Source organism: Xylocopa sonorina, chromosome 5, assembly GCF_050948175.1.
Source record: "Xylocopa sonorina isolate GNS202 chromosome 5, iyXylSono1_principal, whole genome shotgun sequence".
In the NCBI taxonomy this organism is placed as follows: Eukaryota; Metazoa; Arthropoda; class Insecta; order Hymenoptera; family Apidae; genus Xylocopa; species Xylocopa sonorina.
The window spans coordinates 1,956,706-1,981,927 of NC_135197.1; the positions used below are offsets into that span (position 1 = coordinate 1,956,706).

The 25,222-nt window shown below is 42.8% G+C and overlaps 1 protein-coding gene across 16 annotated transcripts in view; it reads left to right on the forward strand.

Moving 5' to 3' along the window:
* Sei (potassium voltage-gated channel seizure) overlaps window positions 1-25,222 on the forward strand; it is a 105,021-nt gene that overhangs the window by 63,608 nt on the left and 16,191 nt on the right. For 13 of the 16 annotated variants that reach the window (XM_076895087.1, XM_076895086.1, XM_076895088.1 and 10 more), the window contains 3 exons: window positions 22,350-22,593; window positions 23,096-23,277; window positions 25,191-25,211. In XM_076895087.1, coding sequence (XP_076751202.1) covers window positions 22,350-22,593; window positions 23,096-23,277; window positions 25,191-25,211 — 447 coding nt within the window. Of the gene's footprint in view, window positions 1-8,755; window positions 10,022-22,349; window positions 22,594-23,095; window positions 23,278-25,190; window positions 25,212-25,222 lie in introns of those variants that run through there. The other 3 variants (XM_076895089.1, XM_076895102.1, XM_076895101.1) reach the window with 2 other exon arrangements.

Below are 25,222 nucleotides of genomic sequence, written 5' to 3' on the forward strand. Positions count from 1 at the left end.
CCGTTACATTATTCCTCGAGTTAGGTCCTAGGCATTCGTGTGGGCGAGACGTGTGCGACTATGTCGCGCAGAATCGAGCGGGTTCGCGGCGCCCCGCGTGCTCATAGAGGACGCGTGCAGTGGTGCGCGCGTTCTCACCATCGAAACGCACCGCCGAGGGTCGTCCGCGTGTTCGCCGCGGGAAATTCGATGCGCGGACGAGCGATTCAACCCCGTCCTTAAAACCCCCTTCGATCGTCAGTTCGAGCACTTGGACGCGCGACACAGCGCGGCGTCGGACCGCGTCGAGCTCCCACGTCAAACGCTGAATCTTGCCAAGAGATTCGATACCGATCTCGCATCCGCAGGAGGGTAGCTGATCGGCGAGTGGATCCCTCGATATAATCGCGAATGACTGGCTCGCATCGTACAATACCATACAGTGATAGGGGACTAGAGGTGGAGTGTTTCCTCGGTTCAGGAGTAACAGTCCCCGTGGTTCGATATCAATAGTGATTTCACCTTGACGGTAGACTCTGTGCGATAAGCCGTGTTCTTTTGAACAAAGTGTTCTATACGATCACTGCTCAACTCGACAATAATCGAAGCCTAGGAAACCTCGCTGCTTGACTCGACTTTTGTCGTACTGAACCGGATGATGGGGATGCAGCGGAATGCTCTGGAGAAATAGCACGCATACTCATAGAATTGTGAGAAATATTCGTAGAAACGAACAGTGACCGAGGAAAAGAAGAAGAAACAATCAATTATCAAGGGAACTACTTCCGACTGATGTTGTGAATGTTCACAATGTTGAATACATGATATTAGAATAGTTGCTTAGTCCGAGTTACAGTTGTTGACTATTTGCGAGTGAACAGAAGGGATTCCATCACCGATCTATCGACCAGAAGCAAGCCGAAACTAGACTTTATACGGGAAATGCTCCGAGGCATTCCACATAATAGTTCATTAGTTCGTTAGTCCACTTGAGTACACTACGAAAGCATACCTATGGAACCAGTGAATTAATTTAAAATCAATGCTTCGCCTCGATGATCCTGACGAACAGCAATAATTAATATTACACGAACAAAGTTTGAACCAACCTGAAGAATAAAAAGAACGTTTGTCTACTCGTAGTATCGGAACGAAATGTGGGCTAAATAATCCGAGTTGAACTATTTAAAACGACTGTTGAGGAGTCCCTGAGTTCTTCCGGCGGGTTGTTCTATTCAAGAAGCGAAAGAGAAATCGGTGACGGTCTGATTTATCTGAAAGCCGCCTGAATGCTCTAAATGAGCGATGACGACGAAAGGGTGACCGACAGTGACCAGGAGTGGTCCTACAAAGATTTCTGGGAAGACGAGAGCGAGAGAGGTGCCGGGGGCGAAGCTGCTGACTCTTGTGAACTGGCGCCCCACAGTGCAATGAGCGTGGGGGCTGGCAGGGTCGACTCCCCCAGCCCCCAGGACATTAGGCTCCTTCACGATCTCGTCGAGGACCTCACTAAGGAGCAGGAGGAGAAGATTAGGCCGCGTGCTGAACAGGTGAGCCATTTCATCGAGACACTCTACGAATATTCCGTTAATAATTATCCATTCATTGATTAAATAAGAAATACATGGAACGGGGGGGAGGGGGGCCAGGGGGAAGAGCGGTGTAAATGCAACGTATTGATGGAATATATTCTTTACCATTTTACGATAAGTTTATAAAATTTATAGATTATATTCAAATTACAGATACGTAAAAAATCAGTGATGGACGAATGTTTCAAAAATGCTTCAAATTATGAATTGTATTTGTATTTCAAGGTTAAGAGTCTCTGAAAATTGGGAAGAAAGTATGGTCTTCGAGTACTGTTTCAAACAACATTCAACATTCGCAACTTGATTTGATTCGTAATTAATAGTTAATAACTTAATGACTCGACGAACATAGTCATAATAAAAATAATCTACAATATTACTAATTATTATAATTATCGCCGTTTTGTAACGGCTTCCACTAAAAGAAATTTTATTCAGTATTCTATAGAAACTCTATGTGTGTGTAAGATTCTCGTTGCAGTCAGTTTCCTAGAAAATTTATCGTTCAATATTCATTGTGAAAGTGGTGCGAACGACGAGAATTTCTATTTTTTGCAATCGTACGCGCGCAGCAGTGTAGCAAATATGTATATATATACATATATGAGGGTGCATACATATATATGTAGTGTACATTGAAAAGAAATTCGATTACTTATTTCAAGTAATACACCCCCCCATATAGTTCTGTCACTATTGGTTAAACTCTGGTTGGAAACTCTGGTTAGGAGAGACTTTAAGTCAATTTTTTCGAATTGCACAAACGAATAATTTATATCCATTCTCATAGAATGATACGTTGTTTCATTGGTTAAGGGAAAACAGCAGTAAAAATTTTAGACTCCTTTCGTCTTCGCGTAGACATTGATTTACCAAGTCATGCAAACTTTCCAGTTCGTCACGTACCGCGGAAAAAGAGGTCATTATGCAAGTAACGATAAGCTCGGAACACTTTGAACCAGAAAAGAACCGTGTCTCGACCCAGGATTTCACACGAGTCAGACACACTTTCAAACGCAGTATAAAACAGTTTATGGTTCATAAGAAGCTGTACCATGAGTACCATAAAACCAGTGAGAGCCTCCTGAAATCGTAAAAAACTTCCAAAACCATCAGATATACATATAAAAATTAAATTTCCATCTAACGTTGTGTCTGGATTTCTAGTACCTTGGCAAGGTCAGCCAGGGTTGGTCGACCCAGATCGCGTGATTTGTGCGTGCGTTGATAGGACGTGCACCGTTACCGCGACTTAATTTAATTGGAACCGCGCAATTTGCAATGGAAATACGTGACTGGCTTCGTTTAACCAGTCGCTCGAGCTTTATGAACAAACGAAGACGCCGAAATGTTGCACCGTTTGAACCAACGTGTTTGTCGAGGGGGTGGTCGCGGGACATCATTTTAGCTTCTACATTTTATGAGAATGACGAAGCTGGTCGAGTGGTGCTTGCTTTCCCTCTGTTCGTATTCCTAAAAGATGGTAGCACCGAATTCTTGTCGTTTGCGATGTGAAAAACTCGCGATGGAAGCAAATATAGATTTTAGGATGGGTTCTGTGCGATTTTATAAAATTACACCATTGTGGTTATTACTCAAACTTTTTATACTGTTATGGAACTTACTTCAGAAGGTTTTGACAGTTTGTTCAACGGTTAAAAAATATATAGACATATTCAAGAATATTTTATTGAAAGATGATAACAAAAATATGAAATGAGATAGAAATGATATAACGGCTGTATCGTAGTGTTTATGGTTTAGGATGATGGGAGCTAAACTTATCGAATTAATGTACCATTTCTGGAATAAATCGAATGGTGTCTCAACAATATTAAATTTATTCGAGAAATGCATCAATGCTTCGGTAATTCTGGTTCGCATTAATACAGGTCGTATACGTTTATTATTCTTGGAGTGTATTACGTCATCAGTAAACGAGTTAGAAATAAATCAAATATTTCCATTTATCTCGCTATACACCCACTAAGAATGCAAACAAACGTAATTTCGTTGCAATTCACCCTGGAAATTAAGGAAAAGTTTAATTAAGCATGACGATTTCCATTTCATTAATCTTGACAAATTCTGCAGCAATTGTAGTGCCAGTGAAGGATCAAATTGTTCGCAATCGTTCAACGTGAGTCATCAGCGGCTCGCCATTACGTTAGTAGCGCAATGAATGTTCTTTACGTGAGAACAGAGTGTACGTTAACACCGTCGATTATTTTACAGAATCCTTTCATTATGAGGAAGGGAAATTCGTGTATAAACTAAAGAACGTGAATGTGTACATTACAAAATGAGAGTAGAGAGTGATGCAATGATTGATAATTTGCGGAATAATTTCCTTAAACGATGTGAAAGCGGCAGGAAATAAAGAATCGTTCGGGGATCCCCGCGGAAGCACCTGGAAGGCAAAAGTGAAATAATCGGATCTTCTTGCGGCATAAATAAAATCGAAATATCAAAGGGTATAAGCTGGCGGGTTGGTTCGATAAATATGCTGAAATCAGATTGAGTTGGCACGTGATCCTGGCGATGCGTCCAGAATACACGACGATCGTAGAAAAATTGGAGGAATAAAGCAATTGCGGAGTCCAATAAGAGCAATATTGACTTACATTGACCGTATAAATCTGCATGAAGAATTCGCACGGGCTATGGAATAAGTAGGAAGATGAATATTGAAAATCGTTTGAATTGCAGATAAGTTCGATTGTCCTAATTCCCTCTCGAAACTATTAGAAATACTCTGTTACACGAAACTAGAAAAACCATAAAAAGCAATCTGAAAGCTTGAACGTGACTGAATAATTCATTCGATGGACGGCTCTCAATTGGTGCAACATTTTCTTGGAAAGACTCCGCGTTCAGGATACGACAACAATTTCCACGCGACCAGAGAAATGGAAACACGAATCAGACGTAACTCGAAACAAGCAACGAAACACATTTTCGTCAACTCTGCAAAGACATTTGCCACAATAGGAAGAGGGGAGCAAAAAAATCTCCTGAAACGACGTAAAAGTACTCGAGTATCCGTGTCCAAGGAGAATTATTTATCAAAGGGTGAGAAAGCAGCAGAACGAAAAATGACCAAGGAAAAGGGAAATGGTGGCGATTAAGAAAAATCGATCGTGACACGATGCTCTTTAAAATTAATATTTCCCGGTATTTCTATGCCACGCACATTAGCCGAGGAATTAATTCGAGAGAAAGAGCGAGAATTTCGTGAAAAACGCGAGAAATGCGTATAAAAGAGAGTGGCGTATAAAATAAAACACGGAAACTGCGCGGCCTGGGGCAATGTCTTGGATCAACACACACTCTCTGAACGTATTTTTCAAGCAAAACAAAAGCTTTCGTTCGTCCAATAAAAGCTGCAAGTATCTCAAACTGCGACTTTATAAACGTGTATCGTTGCGATCTCCGAAAAAGCAAAGAAGAGAAGGAGACACGAATCTGGATCAGGTTCCGCTCGAATGAAACCCTCGGTCAAAGGGATAGCCGTATCTTAAGAGGAGAGAAACGAAGAAGAAAGAGGCTGCAATCGAATGCGTTCCGCGTCGAGGCGATCATGAAGTCTGGCCCATGCTGAGGTCGTCCTCGAATTCTTGCGTCGCCTCGTCAAGATTGAAAGTGGGTTGTTGGACCTGGATATCTGTTAAAAAATGATATGGTACTGTTTCGAATTTGTTTTTGTAAATTTCTGAGAATTATTGTAAAAGTTCGTTGAAAAGATTTTTGGTACGAACGGAAGTCGGTAAAGAATTCGAGTGTACATAGGTACCGCGCCTCCACAACATTCTGGAGATGTCGCAAAACGAATATAGACCGGACTCAGTGGAAGAGTAAACGGAGAAATTAAGGCAAGGGAAAACATGTAAGAAAAAGCGTATCTATTTTGCACGAGTCCTCCATTTTCCGGGGCTCCAGTGGCCCGATACGAGGGGACAACGAGGCGGAGAGAACGCGGGGAGTTCTGCCAAAATAAGATCGTGAATGGCCATAGATCAGTGAAAAGATGACCGGGAGAAAGAATCTAGGGCAAAGCTGGAGAAGTTCACCAAGGAGTTGATCTGCCCTCGAGCGGAAGCGGGAAATCGTGGAGAAAAGGGTGGAGAGAAAGTCGAAGAAGTCGTGGTAGCGCGCGACTGCACAATGTGCAGTCGAATGGCAGAGCGGCGCCGGTCGCGCAGAATCTCGTTTGGGCGCACAGGCGCAGAATGGCGTCGGGACGCTCGCGACACTGCCGCGAATCAATAAGCGTGAGCACAGGTGGGTCGTCGTCGGTGGCTCGGCGGCGGTGGCAGCACGGCGCGTATCAGAAAACGACGCTGACGACACGATTGCCTGCGATTGGGACAGGAGGAGAGTGAGTGGCTCGCTATCAGACGCACGCACCACCAGGGTGAGAGAACAGAGGAGAAGGTGACGACGAACACGCAAAAGGATATCAGGGTCGAGGGGTTGGGAGAATAGTACTCACGGCGAAGATTGCTGTGTACGGTGTGTGGTGAAACCCGATCGAACTTGGCCAGATTCCGGGCAGTGGTGACGCGTCCACGGCAGAACAGCCAGCCGGAATGTCGGCCACAAGAGGAGTCCAGACGACCTGGAGCCTTGGACGCGCCCGTTACAGCGCGCCCTCGAGCCTACCTTAATCCAGTTCCCGTTCGCTCGGAAACTCTGCCCGTTTATCAGAGCCTTCTAGGCAAGATGAGATACCCTGCTGCGTGCAGCTGCGCCCGAGATCATCTCGACGTTCGTTGAAGTGTCGAAGAAACGGCCGCGCGCGTTTCTCAGTACCCGTCAATCTTTGAGGAGGAACAACGGAAAGAAGTACGAATATAATATACGTATATATACATACATACATACATACGTACGTACATACGTACATGCGTACATACATACATACATACATACATACATACATACATACATACATACATACATACATACATACATACATACATACATACATATATACACGTATATATGTAAGGGAGAAGGTAAATCCTTCTTCTATTCGAGGCTGTGAAACAACGAGACTCTTTCGATCGACTGACTTCCTAGTGGGACCTGGTGTTGGTCTGGCTCTCCTTCTTGTATCTATCGCACGACACACGCGATATGAACTCGCTCATCGGCATTGTTCCCGCGTCGTCCGTCCAGTCAGACAGTCGACAGCAAAGTAACACTCGTGATTAGCGCAGAGTCCATCGGCAAACTGGAACCGACGAAGGTGGCTGTGATCCTCGTGACTCGTCGTCCTGTGCCTCTTTCGTGTCAGGGGAACTATGCGATTGACAGTGTGCGGTTCGATGCACGTCGAACGGGATAAGTTGACCGTGACGAGCTACGAGACCAGTGCTGACTCGAGAGTGTTGTGAGATCAGTGAACTCGCTTGTTTCCGGACGGGCACCCCCACAGGACAGAAAAGAGAGCAGAGAATCGTCGAGCCTCGACTACGAGCGAATGACCCGCGAGTCATAACGAACGTTTTGACCGATAATTTCGTAACGATATCGAGGTCAGAAAGTAAGCTGGATTTTTGGTTCCATGGAACCGGTTAGCTTTGACGTAGCGCGGGAAACGGCCCGATCCCAGAAGCGAGGCCATCGGGGAAGCCTGTAACAGATATTTGGTCGGAGGAGGAAGTAAAGTTGACAACAGTGTAACGTGTGGACAGAAAATTGGAACGTTAACACAGATCGAGCCGCTGTCACGATGGAATCTCGCGTATCCGTGAAGGATTCCTCAGTATTAGCTTGTGCCAAATCCATCGAAGATCGCGCTCGCAGTGGACCCGTGTATCGTGTGTCGTGTCGACGAACATCACGCTCGTGGAGACTCTGAGAGATCACCGAGGATCTACTCGATCGCCAATAAAGGGTCTTTCGTGTCGCGGCTTCCGCGTCGTCGTCCCAACGATACGGTACACGCGTGGTGCATAGGAGGAAGAGAGTAAAAAAAGGAAGAAAGGAACGGGGAGCTTCGTTGTATTTCCACTGTTTTTTTTCCTTCTTACAGTGCCGCTCTTGCGCACTGCGCAATATTTCCCTGAAAGACACGAACAAGCTGAAACGCGGCAGGGGTGGGAGAGAAGGACGGCGAAAGGAGAATAGAGAGAAACGGACGAGAGGATTAAACACTGTTGAATAGAAAAGGCGGGATACAAGAGTTATAATAAGGAAAAAAAGAGGAAAACAAGAAAAATAAATAAATAATCGTGATCGAGACTGATACTTGAGAAAGTCACTTTTTCCCAACTGAGACTGTCGCCGTGTTCCATCCATTATGTATTACTAATTACTAATTATTAATTATCGCTAACCACGTATCGAATCCCCAAGTACGAAGATCATAGTGGGAAGGAGGGAGAAGGGGTGGTGATCAAGAGTTAATTTTAAGTCAACGACCCTTTTACATTTTATATACCGACGTTTTAAGAGAAACAATATCGAACGAAAGAAAAACAAAATGATGAATCAGCCTGTCCGATGATCAGCGGGGACCCGAGACGACAGTGCCAGAAACGGATACGATTTTTACGCGACTGGTAATCTGTTAGGCTAGTAATCGTGAACCAACGTCCTTCGTTGACAGATAAAAAAAAAAAAGGAAAAAGAAAAGAAAGCGAAGCCACGGCGTGAAAGCGCACATTTCCGATTGATCCGCACGACATTAACGCGCACGAATCTCAAGCACAAATCGAAGCATCCACGTGTCCGTTGATAAACGTGGTTCACTGTAATCGTATTACGTAAAACTAGAAATATATACTTATGTAACTATAGAAGTGGAGAACAAACTCGAAGAAACATCACCGTAACGCCGTTAAACATAAGAATTCGTAAAAAAAAAGAGAAAAGAAAAAACAGATTTTGTGTGTGTGTGTGTGTATACCCAACTGTCTTTCAAAAACGTCGAAGTATATTAGTCTATATTAGAAACACACTTTTTGTATCTACTCCCACCGAGGAGCGAAACAGATCCGTGATTCGGTGTACGAGATCAACGAAGCGATAAAGAAGAACACGATATAGAATCGAAGATGAACGTCTAACTAAGAAGAGAGAGAGAGAGAGAGAGAGAGAGAGAGAGAGAGAGAGAGAGAGAGAAAGGAATCGTAACCCGAATAATCGTGGAGGAGTAAAGGAGAATCAGAGTGTGAAATAAGGTCACCGTACACTCCGCCAAAATTCAGCTGTTCAAGGAAAAACTGTCCAAGTCCCAGCCTCCGGGATTGTCCTCCAGGGAAGAGCAGATAGCACTGAGATCGGTGAAAGGTCAATTGGAGGCGGCTGGTCGGCCGACCAATCGTCTGCCGCCTCCGGTGGTGATAAGGAGGAAGCAGATCCCGCTGAGGTCTGTGTCAGCCAAGCAGCAAGACTCGAGTGTCGCGGAGTCTAGTGTCTCGGACGAGGGTGCTCGATCTATCAAGGAAGAATCGAGCGTCGTCGGCGACGTAACATCCGAGCGTTCTCCACGGGCCGCGAAACGTTCGGACGGATCGTCGCCGTGGGGACTGGTGGGAAAAGAGAAGACCCGGAAGTGGGGCTTCCTGGCGCGGTCTGCGTCCACGAACGGCACGGCAAGAATCTTCGCGGAAGCTGTGACAACATCGACCAGTTCCTCCTCGTACGAACGCGATCTGCAGTCGTTGTCTCGCAGACCTGTTGAGAACGTATCGTTGGAGCTCGCTAGAAGGGAGGCTGGTACTTCTGGGAGTCGTTTCGCTGGTAGAATCAGCGACAGCACATCGTCCGAGTTTCAAGAGGAAAGCGAACTGTCTTCAGAGGAGAGGGACGCGTTGATCGAAGGAGTCAGAACTCCTTTGACGATCTGCAGAAATCGACTGAGCAAGTTTGGCGCCAGAAGGAGAATCGTAGCTGCTTCGCCGTCGACGAGGGAACAGTTCGTCGCTGGCGATCGTTTGTTGGGCCTCCGGGAGAATACCTCGTCCAGCTCATCGACGGTCAGATCGCTGGTAGAGGATATCCACGGGAGCGACGAACTTGGAGCGGAAAAGGAGAACCTCGTGGTCGATATATCGTCCGCGAAGCCAGCGTCAGCGCCCACCACTTTATCCCTCGGTAGAAAGATCACATCGTGGACGAAGGAGGGGAAGGATTTGCTGGTGAAGTCGGTATCCTCGGCAAACACGCTCGCCCCGACGACGATGACCTGCATCAAGTCCCCTCGAGCGATGTCGGAGCATCTCTTGGGGCAACTGGAAGTCCCAGTGACGCCCGCAGTGCTCGGTGCGCTGCGTGTCAAAGGTGGATCACTGAAGGAAGGGGACAGAAGCGAAAGAGTGACCGATGTGCCACGACAGAGATGGAGCAGCGTCAGGGTCAAGGGTGGTAGTACCAAGAGTCTCTTACTGGAGAACGGAGGGCCGCAAACCAAGCCGCTGAAGGGTGCTCTCACCGCAGAGGTATTCTTAGTAGTTGATTAAGATGTTTACCGCATTAATTAACGTCCACTTCTCGCTGACTTCTTTTAAGTGTCTCGCACAATGGAGCACGTGCTACCGAACTATTTACAATACTTTTCATCGACGCGGGGAAACTCTTCCCATTCTCTTTTTTCCGTGTCATCGGTCAAGTCTCTAAGACATTATTCATTACGACATAGTTCGTGCAGTCGAGTGATGCAATTACAATCACGTTGTATTAAGTTCTTTACATCAGTCGTGTGTTAATCATCACCGAAGACTGCGGTATGTAAAATGGAGCTTTCATGTAACAACGTGTGCATCCTTAGATCCGGTGGTTGTTTCGGGAGAGGCCATCGTAAGAGATTAGCTCTTACGTAAGATTCTTTCATTCCAGAAATATTGGTTCCATTCAATGAGAAGGCTTTCTATCGGTAACTAGAACCTGCTTTGATTCTGCTGAATCTTGCTGAATATGGTCCGTAGAATTTGTTGTAAGAAGGCAGTTAGCAAGATTGCAGAAAGTCTTCGGTTTTGTTCAAATTATTTTCATACATTCTTTTCAAACGGTTTACTCCTTTCCAAGGAATGAATTCCTTTATTCTTCAAGGAATTGTAACAAATTTTTTATCGAACCATATATAGGTTAGAATATTTTTCTCTCTTTACCACTAACTTCCCTTTTTATTTTTATATTACAGTTACATCGTACAGTAATAATCATTTAATCATTATCTATTATTTTGTAATAAATATCGTTTTCGTATTTTCTTTCTCTTCTTTCTCTTCTCCATAGTAGAAATATCATGTGAGCATTTAAATGAGCCTATTCGGTTCAGAAATTCAAATACAAATAACACAATAAAATAGTAGCGATACAAATAGAATTTACATATTTTAATCCCACGTTCGCTCTACCGTTACACGGATCTACGATACTGATTCCCCAGAGAGTCCATTCATTCGCACACCCTTAATCTTCCAAAGATAATATTTACAACTCTTTCTCGACAACTACATCGACAGTTTTTTCCTTCTTTTAATTAAATACAATAGTTTTCAGTTCTATCCAACCAATCGTACGCAATGTGTTAAACCATTTCACAGCCACGAAATAAATAACAAATTGAGAAAAAAACTGGAATCGCCTGGAGAGAAGGCCGGTTAAACCGTGTTGGCTTGATCGATCGGCCTGGATAACGCAGCCGGTATTCTCTGCAGTTCATTGTTCCTGTTATTTTCTAAGAAAACGTCATTGACGACTTCATTCGACACGTTGGTCATGGCGAAGACGATAAACACGCGTTTCCATCGGCTGCACCGCGGTGGTCGTATCGCGGTTATTTTCAGAACTTTGTGCATGCATTCTGGCGCAGTACTAACCTCCTCGAAAACGTGAGACGTTCCCATTGCCAACGTGCGAGCTTCTTTAATCCCTTTATTTTCGTCGCAATCCCGAAACGTTTCAAAAATGTCTCCTTTAAAATTACTATTGGAAATATAATATTATACATTACAAGATTCCTAGACATTTATTTGACACCATTTGACTGAATATCATAAATGAATGTCATAAATGATATTCTAGTCTAAGATTTTTAGAAATGTCAGAACTTAAAGAAAAAGCGAGTTGAGTAATAGACGATAATTTAAATCGTAGATAATGGTAGTTTTGAATTATCGGCGTGGTATATCAACGCGCAGCATGTTAAGGGTAGTCGAGTTAGCTTTTAGAAGCTCGTAAACTGGAGGAAGTTGTGGTATTTGCTATTTTATACGATAACGAGGTAAAGTTCTTGTTTATAGTTAATTAGGCGTTCTTTTCTACACGTGCCACTTAGGAAATTACAGGGACGCGCAATGCTTGTCAACGTTCAATTATCGGAATGACCAATGCTTCAAGAGTGTCGTCTTTGAATTAGAAAAAAAGTAATAACGATAAACGACACGACACGGATACTACTAGGTGCATTGGATCTGTTACATTGAAAAAAAACTGTCATTAATAAAAGAAACTAAATTTCCATTGAACTTGAAAAAATAAATTATTGAAAATTTTAATTCTTAATTTGAGAAACGAGAAAAAAGGAATAGGAAAAGTAGAAGATTGGTACGGTTGGTAAAAGTGTTTGCTCACGTATTTAAACAGACATGTTTGCTTCCTCCTAATAGTTCCGTGAGAAATTACCGGAGAGCCGTGTGGAAATGACAATAATCGCGTGAGAACGATAATTTAATAGAACGTCAAAGGTAGGGACCAATGCGGAGAGAAATTAATTTAACTGATACGCCCTTTTCTCCTGTGGGTCGCGGATACTCGCAGCGAGCACGCGAATTAATACGTTGAAAGGTATCATGACATTCGATTAAAGACAAACGGAGACGCGCGGCAACCCTTGTTTCCCTACGGTTGAAAATGAATGCTGCAAAATCCGATCCGCAGTCACGGATACAATTAAGCAGCCCCTTCAGCCACCGCCTCAAGGCGGTGTTCCGTTTTTTAATTAATTCGGTCTCACGTTTACCTGCTTACGTAGAAATAACGAGGCCGTTTCCTCAAGTGCCGCCACCGAGTTTTCCCTCACCGATCGTTCTCTTCCTTCTTCTTCTTCTTCCTTTTTCATTCTTTTTTTGCTTTTTTTCTTTTCCGTAAATTCACCGCTGCCAGGATCAGCTGAAAGTCGATCGAAGGCCATTTTGATGGAAGAAACTCGACAAACGTTGCGCTTCTTTGAAAGTGAATTATTTGTCATTTTTGTAATAATGAAACTTGAAACTTTAACACTTGGATTTTGAGCTCTTCATTTGAAGAATAAAAAGAGATGATCAAACTTTATTTTATTAAAAATAAAATGTATAATTCCTTAGATAATTGAGTATTTACTAGAGACAAAAATTGAAAAAGTCACACGTTCGAATTTTTTATGACATATGAAAAAGAGACCTGTTCTCGTGATAAGTACCAGCCCATGGTGGTAGAAGTAAATATTGCACACATCGTTGTACCGAATAACTATTTATAGAGATAATAAAATGGTGATGATTCTTTTAAAATAGTCCTGACGAGTTAATACTGTTTCAGGTGGTAAAAATTCATGTTTCTGTAGCTTGCTGTGTCAAGAAACTTTTAAAAAATGCAGAACCGATAAAACGCAACGAAGCCTGGGCTTTGCATGGCGGAGGCACCCGCGTGAATTCTATAACGTAGTGGCGTGTTTCTAGGTTAACGATCGCAGAGGGTGTAATGGCACATTGGGTGCGTTTCTGGAAAACCGCTCTCTGAATTCTGTCTGCCCATATTCGGAACGTTTCTGTTTTCATTTGAACGTGTCCTATAAACAGAGCAGAGTCATATTTTTCTATCAGATGCCAAAAAACACACTTGCAAGTGTATTATTCTATTTCTTAAGCATTTTTTTCTAAAATTTTGTTAGTTCACTACACGTTTAACTATAAGAAAATTTGCGATTTTTATATAATTTTATAATTCTAAAGATAATTTTACTATTTTTTTTTTCTAATTATAAAAGGACAAAGTGATATCATAAGCAACTTCATATAGCAAGCTTCTGTGTATATTATTTATGAAATGTGAAAATAAATTGCAAAGCATGGATACAAAATATCAGTCAAGTGCGTACAGCGTAACCTTTCAACGGCTCACTATCGATATATTATGAGATTGGAAGGAAACTATAGACATTAAACAATTTCCTATCGATAGATTATTATGATTTAACAATTGCTGAATCGTATAGTGAATTAAAAAGCCAAACAAATACCTCCATTGGATCATCTTTCACCAGAGATCGATGGATCCACCACTCGATTTTGAAACTTCAAAATTGAGACAAAAAACTTTTCAAGTAAATCTAAAGGTACAATAAAAATGCCTAAAAAAAAGAAGAACGCATTGTCCATGAAAAGTTCGAAAAATCTTCGTTTCCTGTTTTTCAGTACATTGCAAGTACTTGCACAAAAACGTGTTTTATTTAGCTAGAATAAATTTTAGGAGCAATCAAACGTTAACGTTCGATACTTTCGCGTGTCTTCAGTTTGAAACGGTACCTGAATATAATTTCCCAATATTGAACACGAGTTTCCTAACTCGAGCTGTAAAATTGCCTGAACGAAATGCGAAATGTTTCCACATCTATCGTGCCTCCTCCATTACTATCAAGATAAATGTTTTCTGAACTAAGGAACACAATAAGAAACGTGTTTTCCGAGTTTATGAAACTTAGAAGGTAAATATTTAGAAATTCTCGGTAAATATGATAAACGTGTAACAATCATATGCAGCCGGGTGTAAATCATTGTTCGCGGAGGTTCGATGAAATACATACTCCGAAAATAACGCCGGGCGAAAGATAATTTTCTGCCGCCACCGCGGGTGTCGGTACGATTTAAACCCTGAATGATTTAACCGGTTTTTACAGACCCTGTTCTATTTTCGCTTTTTACGACGGGGCTCATTACGCGTCAGACCGGATGTCAGCCGCGTCGCATTAACGGCTGCCCGTTTCTCCCTCTTCCGATATTGCGCTCCATCGCCGATCAATTTTTCAAGCGACCGCTCGCATCTTCGATTTCCATTTATATCGAGCTTCTGAATACGTTTCACTGTTTTATTTTTATGGCCTAGCCGCCTTCTCCGTTTCCTCGACTGGCCTCGACGATTCTTCAACGTCGCCACGACGATTTGATGGTAATCTAATTGTAATTAGACTTTGTATTCCACGGACATCGATTCTAGGTTCAAAACTTCCTAATGGTTTCATTTCCACAATAGACATTTTCCATTTACGGGATGCGTTCGACGAAATATGAATTGCGAAATCAAATTGTAATCGAGGTTGACGCTCCGAAAGCGTAGCAATTAAGAACGATTTAGATGCGAGTCCTTGCTGTCACGCAATTGCGGCATAGAAATAATGCGCCGTTGCCGAGCGTAACTGGGTTAAGTCGTGTTTGTCATGTCGAGTATGGAGAAAAAGGGTGAAACGTTCGCTGGAAATTGAGGCGTTAACGCGCCCGGCTGGAAGGAATTTAAATCGCGCGACTCACGTTCGACTGAGATTTCACGTCGCTCTTCAGCCTTTTTGGGGCCAACCATTTGCCACGATTATCCACGAGAAACCTTGAATATCGAATTTACGTCCATCACAATTTGCCACTTAAGGGAGAACCGGGGGTGTACCAACGAGGAACATTCGAACTCGGCCATTCTACAATATTTGAATGCAATCAATCTCTCGCGTTTCTTTTATTTTTAGTGCCATTACTGAGTTTTCAAGTGACATTACACACAGGGAAACTCGGTCACATCGGTTAACGATCCGTCGAAAGCTCTCCGCAGATAGAGAACATACATTGAACCGTCATTAAATATCTGTGCATCCAATTAAAATTTCTTTCAAGCAATCTGTTGTTAACATTTTCAACACTACAATCTTCGGTGGTCATTAAATTTCTCGACATAAGGTATTTCAGAAATTCAGAAATTCTAGTTGAAAAAGTTTGCTCACTTTAATCGATAATCGAACATTAATTAGGCACCAGCGTGAGGAGAAAAAGAATGTCGTTTAACCAGCTGCAGCCACCGCGACGCATCCCACCCAGCCATGACATCTAGTTACGGCTTCGCGATCGCTGAAGCAGATGTTTTCTGAAAGCGTCTCGCGGCGTTTGGTGCCGCGACGCTCGAGCTTTCTATCCTCTTTAGTGTTGACGCGCGTACAAGAGCGTGCGGCCGCGCGATCGACGTGCGAAGCTCCGCCGAAATTAGATCATCTTGCTGGAATTCACGTAGCTAGTCTCCTCGGCGACGAACCCCATCGTTTCGTTCTTCTCGCGTTTCGTCTCGCAGAAGTCGCGCAGCAAGGTAAATCGAGATCGATTTCCACGTGTGATCCGCTTTGGGGAGGTTCCTCGAACTCCCGTTCAAGTGACTAACGGTTGCGGTCGGTGAATGCTAAGAGAAGTGCAACTCGAATTGGGCAAGCTTCGACAACTGCGCCCATAACAGATATACCCATTGCGATACGACTGACTCGCCTCTGTATTCTATTATGACGCTCGAAAGACTCCTTTATTGGGCGAATTCATCGACTTCCAATTGATCTTCCGGGTCTTTCTTGCCTCGCCAGCAGAACTTGAAAAAGGCCATCTTCCCACCGCCAAGAAAGGTAGAATCGAGTTTCTATTGAAATCTTCCGACTTTGAGGCTTCGCGAACTCTTTAGTCCGAGGGAACCAACCACGTTCGATAGATGAGCGATTCGAGAGGTGCATGGGACCACCACTTTACCACGGGCTTTTTCAACGATGAATGACGCGGCTTGTCAACTTCTGCCTGACAAGAAGATCAGCCGCTGTACATCGCGGTAGGGTTTCAGCCTAATTGGATTCGACTTTGCCAGGAAGATAAGCCCGAAGATCTTGTCGTATCGATGAACCGATCTCGTTCGAGACGAGTGGAAATCAAGTTCGACGAAGGTTGTTCGGTCACCGGCGACTATGTCAGTTTAAACACCGAGAAACGGTGGAAACGTCCGGAAGTGCTAGTATTCTTGTGCTAGACAGTCCGCAGAGGAACGCTGATTGTTACTAATTCCGAGTGATCATTCGTGTTACTATCGGGTTTGTGTGCATACGTGACAGTCGCTGGATGTTCAGAAACGGGGAAATAAAGAGTTCGAAAGTGTCCGTCGAGAGTAGAAGACCGTGGAGGAACAGGTGGTTCCTTGAACGTTGCTTATTTTCACTTTCAAGTTTGAAATACGTCGAGTGGTTGAGCTTCTGGCGCCGCGGTGAGACACGAACGAGAGAGCGTCTGAGAATGACTTTGGAATTTTTTATGAAAGTCTCGGCAACCATGATGCGCTCGTACTTCGTTAAAGGAAAGAAGCAGAAGTTTGGATCGACCTTGTCGACGGTGTTCGACGTTTGTATCTCATTTTCATTACTATTCCTCGTAATTAATCCTATTTAATTACTTAAATATGCAATTTTTGCCAAACAATCGTTGTCAAATTCAAAATGATTTCCCAATCTTTCTCTCTCAGAATTTCTTCGATTATCCGTAAATCGCTCTCGAACGCGATCAACACTGGAATGAAACGATTGTTACGCCTGAGCTGATTCTAACAACACGGCTGGTTACACTGTCAGAGATGTAAATCAAAGCGGTAGTGCTAACGCATATTCATAGGTCCATTAATATAGGAACGTATTTCGGGGTAGATAGATACACAAGCGCATGTGTAGTTGAGCTGAAATATACGGGGAACGGTAACACGACCACCATCCGGATGGATCCTGGGCCGTGAAGCTTTCATTAAACAGACATGTTATTTACAACGCGAACAAAGGTGGCCACTGAGAACCGGGAAGATTCAACGTTCACACTTTGACAGTAGTTTCCTTTCCGTAGAGGACGGATTACATCCGAATATGAGAACGGGGAGTGGAGCTTTCTCGCGTTGACACGACCTGATTTTCGGATCGCACGAGTACGCTTTCACGAGAGGGCCTGATCAGTCGTCGATCATTCCCTCGCGAAATATTATTTTGAAGAAGGACATGCAAAACACTGAGAAACGTATCTTTTTAACACTCTCCTTTGCATTTTACTCTCTCTCTCTCTCTCTCTCTCTCTCTCTCTCTCTCTCTCTCTCTCTCTCTCTCTCTGGAGAGTACAACAAGATAAGGAGAAGAAATGGGAATAGATATTCTGGTTAATTATGAAATACTGGGTTAAACGATCGTAGACATATGGCTGTCCGCATAGAATTATATGTTTGGATAGAATTTCTAGCGTGCAGAGTGTGGTTTACAATTTCGGGGAGCGTGCTTAAAGGGGGATAGCCTCTGCATTCATTAACGGAAAACAGGTCATTTCCGCGTTACTTCTAGAAATGAAACTCTAAAGGAATCCGTAGACTGGTCACACTCTCAGAATATACACGTACCCTTCTCCCGTAACACCAGATTGAAAATAAATAATACCCTTTATTTATTATAGTATTGATTGTCGTTTTGCATTTAAAGGTACAAATAAATTTATAATGAAGATAATAAACTGATTCTGAAATTATTGTTTAGGTAGGTTTGCTATCGGCTAATTTATGAGGTAGAAAAAGAGTAGTTTTCACGAAAATATATCGTACACGGTACACTCTCAAAATACACGTTTTTCTCGGAATTATACTTCTCCATCAACAATTAAATAAAACACCAACTAACAATGTTAAAAATAATCGGTGTATTTAAAATATCTATGGTTAACAAATTATTTAAATAAAAAGAGTCTCTGTAAAAATATAGAAGCTTTGAAGCGATTTTCCAAGTTGACATGAAATTTGGTATTATCCTCTGACGCCGTGCAACGTCGCCCTCTTCATCTCGATGCTCACATTCCATTACTTCGGCCAACCTATTACTCAGCTCAGGCAACTCTAATTGATTAGGTATTACTAGGCGTACTTGTGGAAATACCGACTGCGCTCTAATTAGTAATTAAATCCGTACTCGGAGAGTAGATACGATTCAAAATCGAGTCGATCCAGAAGCTAGAACTCATCCAGCAGAACTGTCGGTACAGCTGGTGTACAGACGATTCTTAGAAACCGATCTTTCTCTTGGCTTGGATTCGATTGACGATCAGGTATACTATCGTGCAGCAGGTGGTAACTGGTGCGCTTCATGCCCCAATTAATAACCTGTGCGATAAGCAATCTGCCTCGAAGTTGAAATTAATTGACTTCACCCGGAGAAAGTAATATTTTCGTGGGATTTTTTTTAAAATAAAAGTTGGTCAACATCTGGCGCGGTGGAAGTCTTGGATTATTTTTAATCGATCACGAGTTTATTCCGCGTAAACTAAAGTCGATAAAATAAGATGAAACAGAACGAAATGAAATGAAGTGAAATGAAATAAAGCGAAGGAAAGTGAAGTAAAGTGAGATGAAATGAAATCAAGTAAGATTAAATTATTCACCTTCGTGCCACCTAGATACTTAGCTCTTCGTGCGCAAAGTAGGGGAACAGGCTGTACCTAAATATAGTGAAAGAACCAGGATCAATCGATTCGAAGTCATGTTGGATTTCGAAGTAGTACAACAATCTTCTAAATTGTTCTCTACGATTATCGAACGACTGGCATGCCATCCTTTGACCTAATTGATCTGCCTACAGGCTTCGAGAAGTCTTACCGTCCTTCTACAAAGCTCTTTTCCCATTGAGAAATCAACGAGATGCACGCTTTTAAGATAACGAGTGTATATACGAGCAATTTTATCTGGCAGACAGTCCGCTCCATTGGCCGTCGTTCCGAATCATCCAATCTTTCATAGGGAAGATCTATGATCCGTCGAACGTCCCTCTAATAGACCATTCGCGACAACGTTTATAGCTCTCTAGACGATCTCTCGTCCGACGTCGATGGTAATATTTCAGGAGGCCATATTTTCTTGGCTCCAGGAAACATCGTTGTCCGTCATCCTTGGACAAAATCCATGGGCGTTTCTCGTTATTTTCTCCTGAGAAACTTCTATCCTGATTAATTTGCGCCTCGTTAGATGTAACGAGCATTTGTAAACGCTTCGTTGAAACGGGGCTGAGAGGTCACGACCTCCGCCCTCCCGCACGTTGGTGCACGTAGGCTGCAGGTTCTGCGAGTGAACGCGCCGTTTCACCTGGATAGATCAGGTGTATGAATAAAACATAATCTATTCGGATTTACATTTTCCCAGGTCGTCCGTGACGAACGACGACTTTCCGTTTCCCTGCCGCCCCCCTTGGCTACGTTCATTTTCATCCTTGCGGCTCGTCTAGACAATAATAAGAAATCGATGAAACGTCCTGTCCGCGGCGCAAAGATATTTAGGTCTCCGACTAAATCCAGGCAACTTCCAAACCATATAAATAATATGAAGAATATTTATCAATTCGTATTAGATCTTTATTGAAACGAAATTAACGCGGCGATCGAAGAGTGTGTCGAAGTAGAAGCCACCCCGAAAATCACGAGGACTCTTTTCCGTACAGTTTCCCGAGCAACAGATCGGCCACTGGGCCAGGTAAACAGAGGCGTCACTGGTGTGCCGAATAGTCCGGTGGAAGTTCAAATAAACGCACACGGAATAAACTACTGGCCGGCAGGAAAAATAAATGGAACGGAGCAACGCCGTCAGCGCCATTAGGCGAGCGTGAAGCGAGCCGGAAGAGACGCGGGCTGCGCGCGATCATCATCCACCAGTGATTAGTTCCTATTAGAGAGGCGCACGGAATCCAGTCGAAGGCTTGTTATTGGTCTAGGAGAGGTGGCGAAGACAGCCACTATTAACGTAATAAGGCTAACCTTGCTAAGGTTAGTTACTTGAAAACGTGGCCGGCGTAGGGTGTGACGATGAGGGTTGCCCTAACCTACACGTACACGGACACGTTACACGTAGGCACGTACAGAGAAACGTAGGCATACTTACTCACACACACACACGCACACACACGCACACACACGCACATATACTCTCACGCTCACTACTTATTTTCTCTCTCTCTCTCTCTCTCTCTCTCTCTCTCTCTCTCTCTCTCTCTCTCTCTCTCTCTCTCTCTCTCTCTCTCTCTCTCTCTCTCTCTCTCTCTTCGTCGTCCTCCCCTTCGCCAATCGAACGCCGCCACCCTTCGCGGACCGCATTGCATCAGTGTGAGGCTAGCACTCGACCAGGACTCTTCCGGTTCTTCCTCGCCGCGTGGTAAACAAGTGATTGTATTCCGGTATTTGGGGCAACGTTCCGTCCAGCGGATCGATATCCCCGGTTCCGCGGATAGCCGAGCTTTCACTGGGATCGACAGTTATTTTGCCGCCGCTTTTCCGACTCGACTCGGCTCGACTACTTTCGTGCTCGATACAACGTGGTGGTTCGTGAGAAACGCGAGGGCGTCGTACCGCTTTAGACGGTCGATTTAGTTAGAGGGAAGTTCTTTGCTTCCTTTTTTCATTTTCTCTTTTCTTTTTATTGTTTTTTTTTTCTGTACGTGTGTAAAGCACAGTGAACGATTATCCATGAACAACGAGTGAACATGTTCGCCGGGGGTGGTAGGTTCGCGTACGAGCCGCTGGTCGAAAGTCGCTGGTGAAAGTGCACGTGTGCCGGCTGTATATCGGTGGGAAGCATAGTGTGTGCCAAGAGTGTACTTATGGTCAATTGGTGGCCGTGGTTTCGTAGAAGAACCTCCACAAAGGCCGGCTTAAATGGCAGAGAGTCCGATTAGCAACTCCAAACGCTACTGTGCCAGACAGGTTAGCTGCGTTCCTCGTGTATCGAATTTTTTATCGAATCTTTTCTCATTTTTTTTCTCTCTTCCTCAATGGTAATTGGATACTCTGTCGATCAGACTGTGACAAATGATTCCTTGCGGAGCTCGGACAGATTGTCGCGATCCGATTCAGCTTTTAATCGTTCAGTTTTGTTGAAACGATTATCTCGTGTAATCCAGTCCGGGATCGGCAGTAGCGATTTGCTCGAGGCTTACACGAGAGAGGCAATCTCAATTGTTTCTATCTTTAAACTCTACCCTCGATAAAAAGGTTTAAGCTTCGCTATAGAATTCCCTCGATATCTCCGTGGAAGCTGTAATAACGGTGTGGCTAATGGTGTTAACGGTAAAAAATGATTGCTAACAGTAAGGAAATTGAAGATCCGAGGTTCAAAGGGGTTAGCGTTTTTTTAATCGCGTTGATTTCTTTCGGAAGGCCTGATTAAACTGGTAGAATTTTTAAATGCGTCAGGCAACGGGAACACGACAGATATTTCTCTCGGCGACGTTGAATACAAGAAAATAATTACGACGCAAGGTGATAGAAAAGAACGGCCGTGGATGTTGAATTTCTCGCGTTTCTGGCCGCGTTGCTGCACGGAAACAAGAAAAGAAGGTTGAAAATGTAGAACGAAACAAAAGTGTTTCTGATATTGTTCACTCGGTCGTTCTGCATAGAAAACCAACACTCGTATGGAAAATGAAACAAGTGCGAAATACTTGTTTCCTTCGTGTTCACGATTACGGCAATAATGTTACCGTATTATTATATTTTTAATCAAATCGGCGCACATGTATCAGATAAATGTGTGGCATTTTTCGAAATATGGAAATGGTAAAGAAAAAGGTTTTATATGCTCGAAAATCATAGATTGTCGAGCATATAAAAGTTCAATCGAATAAAGGTAGTCGTTTTCCTGTATTCGTTTTCCGATAAACGAATTTAAAAAGAAGAATTAACGAGTATTGGACCGTCCTCTCCCAAAGTATCGATACTTGTGTTCCAGGTGCTGTCCCTTGGAAACGATATCCTCCCAGAGTACAAATTACAGTCACCTAGAATCGGCAAGTGGACCATATTGCACTACTCACCCTTCAAGGCGGTCTGGGATTGGGTGATATTGCTGCTCGTATTATATACCGCTATATTCACCCCGTACGTCGCCGCCTTCGTCCTGTCGGATCCGGATTACAACAGCAGGAAGAACAAAAAGTACAGTGACGATCCCATCGTCATCATAGACTTCATAGGTGAGAGACGAAACAAACGGTGAACGTCGAGCGAATAACACGACGAGATCCACGCTGTCTGATCATAGAGCCTTATTTCGCATGAATACGATACGATATGCGTATACGAGATATGTCGCGGTCATGCCAACGTCTCGTGAAAAAAAATTAATTTAAAATCGTGTCCACCATTCGAGACATGATCCTGCTTTTTTATTCAGGCAGCTAAAGCTTGTATCGTGTATAACTAGCAATAGTTGACGAAATAAGTCGACTGAAAAAAAGAGTATGAACTTTTCAAGTAGAGGTTAAAGGCGATTCAGTTTAAAAGAATTGGTCAAGATTTGAGTGCAACGACACAGTGTTCTCCTGTATTTTTCTTTTTTTGCGGACATCGAATTATATTTCAATGACGTTTGACGTCTATCTACGGAGAACTTTTCAGTCGAATCAAAGATAAACAAAAGTTCTCATTGTTCTCTGCCCGCATTAGGTTGTTCTCACGAGACTTTTGGTTTTTCAGTCGACGTCACTTTCATAGTGGACATCATCATAAATTTTCGCACGACTTTCGTGAATAGCAACGATGAAGTGGTGTCCCATCCCGGAAAGATAGCCGTCCATTACCTGAAGGGTTGGTTCATCATCGATCTGGTGGCCGCCATACCCTTCGACCTTTTCCTCGTTGGCTCCCATACTGACGAGGTAAGTTTCGTCGCACGCTCCACGTTTTCTGAGAATCTTCTTTCCAGGCTGAACTTGATCATTGTCGAATCACTTCCAGTTAAATTATCCTTTCTTGAATCAGTTTCTCTCTCTCTCTCTCTCTCTCTCTCTCTCTTTCTCTCTCTCTCTCTCTCTCTCTCTTTCTCTCTCTCTCTCTTTCGCTCTGTCCCTCTTTTTTCTCTTAAATAATCCAAGAGAAAAAAGAAACTTCGATTTCAGAGAATCATTTAGTAGAGAACATGTTTTATCAAACTTCTTTGAGGATAATTGTACGAAAATGGAAAAAATGAAAAATGGTAATAAGATTCACAGAAAAGCGTAGGGATATAAAAAAGATTCATTCAGATATTGTTCGACATTGGAGCGATTTCGAAACACGAGACGTTGCTCTTGAAAAAATTGATCAACGGAGAAGAATAAAACGGAAGTGATTTGACGGACGGTCAGGTTTTCGTCTGAGGTTTCTAGAATGTCGATGTTAGCTCGTAAATATGATTAGGATGACATGCCGAGCCCAAGTTAAGTGCCCATAGGTGTGTCTTACCGGATTGGTGCTTAGTTCGTTTTCCCTTTTTTCGACGTTTCTCGGTGTTGAATGATTTCTCTTTTTTTCTTTGTCGAAAGTTAGTCGATTCGACGTATATTAAATGTGCACACAATGTACGTACCGGCACACGAGAAGGAACTTTAACGGATTCTCGTTGTCTGGAACATTTTCACACAAATTTCACGAATGGTACACGTACGTTATAGATCAAATAATAGCGAGACAGAATCAAGAAAGTAAAAAGAAGCTTTGTTCAAATAAGAAATATTTCTGATCGAACGGCAATTTACTTGATCGAGGATAATTACGAATTGGTATTCGCGATGTAGCGTCAAATATGTTCGATTAAATGAAGAGTAAAAAAAAGGAAACGATTTTAAAAAACTTAATTTTATTGTCAATGGTAACTTCTCAATTGGATTTGTACCTGTACACACACATATGCATACACACTTGATCTATACATGTATAAGTAAGTTTAGTATCTCGCTGTGAAGATTTCTGCTCTGATTGTCGACATATTAGATTTTTATTGTCAGTTCCTTGTCAAGAATTCTCTTCTGTATTTTTTTTCCACGTGTCTTGGTTTCCTTCGTCTCCGTTTCAGTTAATTAATTTGTTTATTTTTTACGATCGAATTATTCCGTTTGTCCGTTATGATTTTCGTATTACTTTGCCTCTCCTCCGAGAAAATTAGCATACGCCTTTTTGCAAGACGATTCTTTCCGTTTTGTTTTCTACGGTGCTCGATGAAATGAAGCTACCAAAGGGACGAGAAAAGAAGGAAAAATAATAATAGCGATACGAAACGCAGAATCAACCGTTGCGACAAATAAAGAAAAAAAAAAAAAGAGAAGAATAATAATGCACCTGGGAGTAATCTATGTGACCCCTTTCTTTTCCTGTGTTTCTTGGTGGAGGAGTAAAAATAGGGCAGTGTAATTTTAATTGCGCGTGCAGGGAACTTTATATTCCACGATCACGATGCATGAATCGAGATCAATCCGTGCGAAAATGACGAGCACTTCGTGCTAACAAAGACAACAAAGATAAAAGCAGAACGATATTTATTTTCCTTTCGAAGCTCGGCGAGAAAAATTCTTTTCTTTGGTAAAAGAAAGAACAAATGTTTTGCGAATAACTATGCTGATGATTGAATAAATCTATCTCATTTGTCTGGATGATTCTTTTCTAAAAGAAGATGAAGAAAGTAAAAAAAAAAAAAAGAGTCGTCCCCCTTTTTTCTGTTACTTACTTGTTCCATCTTTTTTTTGCGAAGAACAAATTAAATCAATCACGAAATCATGAACAAACAAATTTTAACCTCAGTTTAACGTTTTCGTAGCTCGGCTTGGACAAGGACGAGGTTAGTTGACA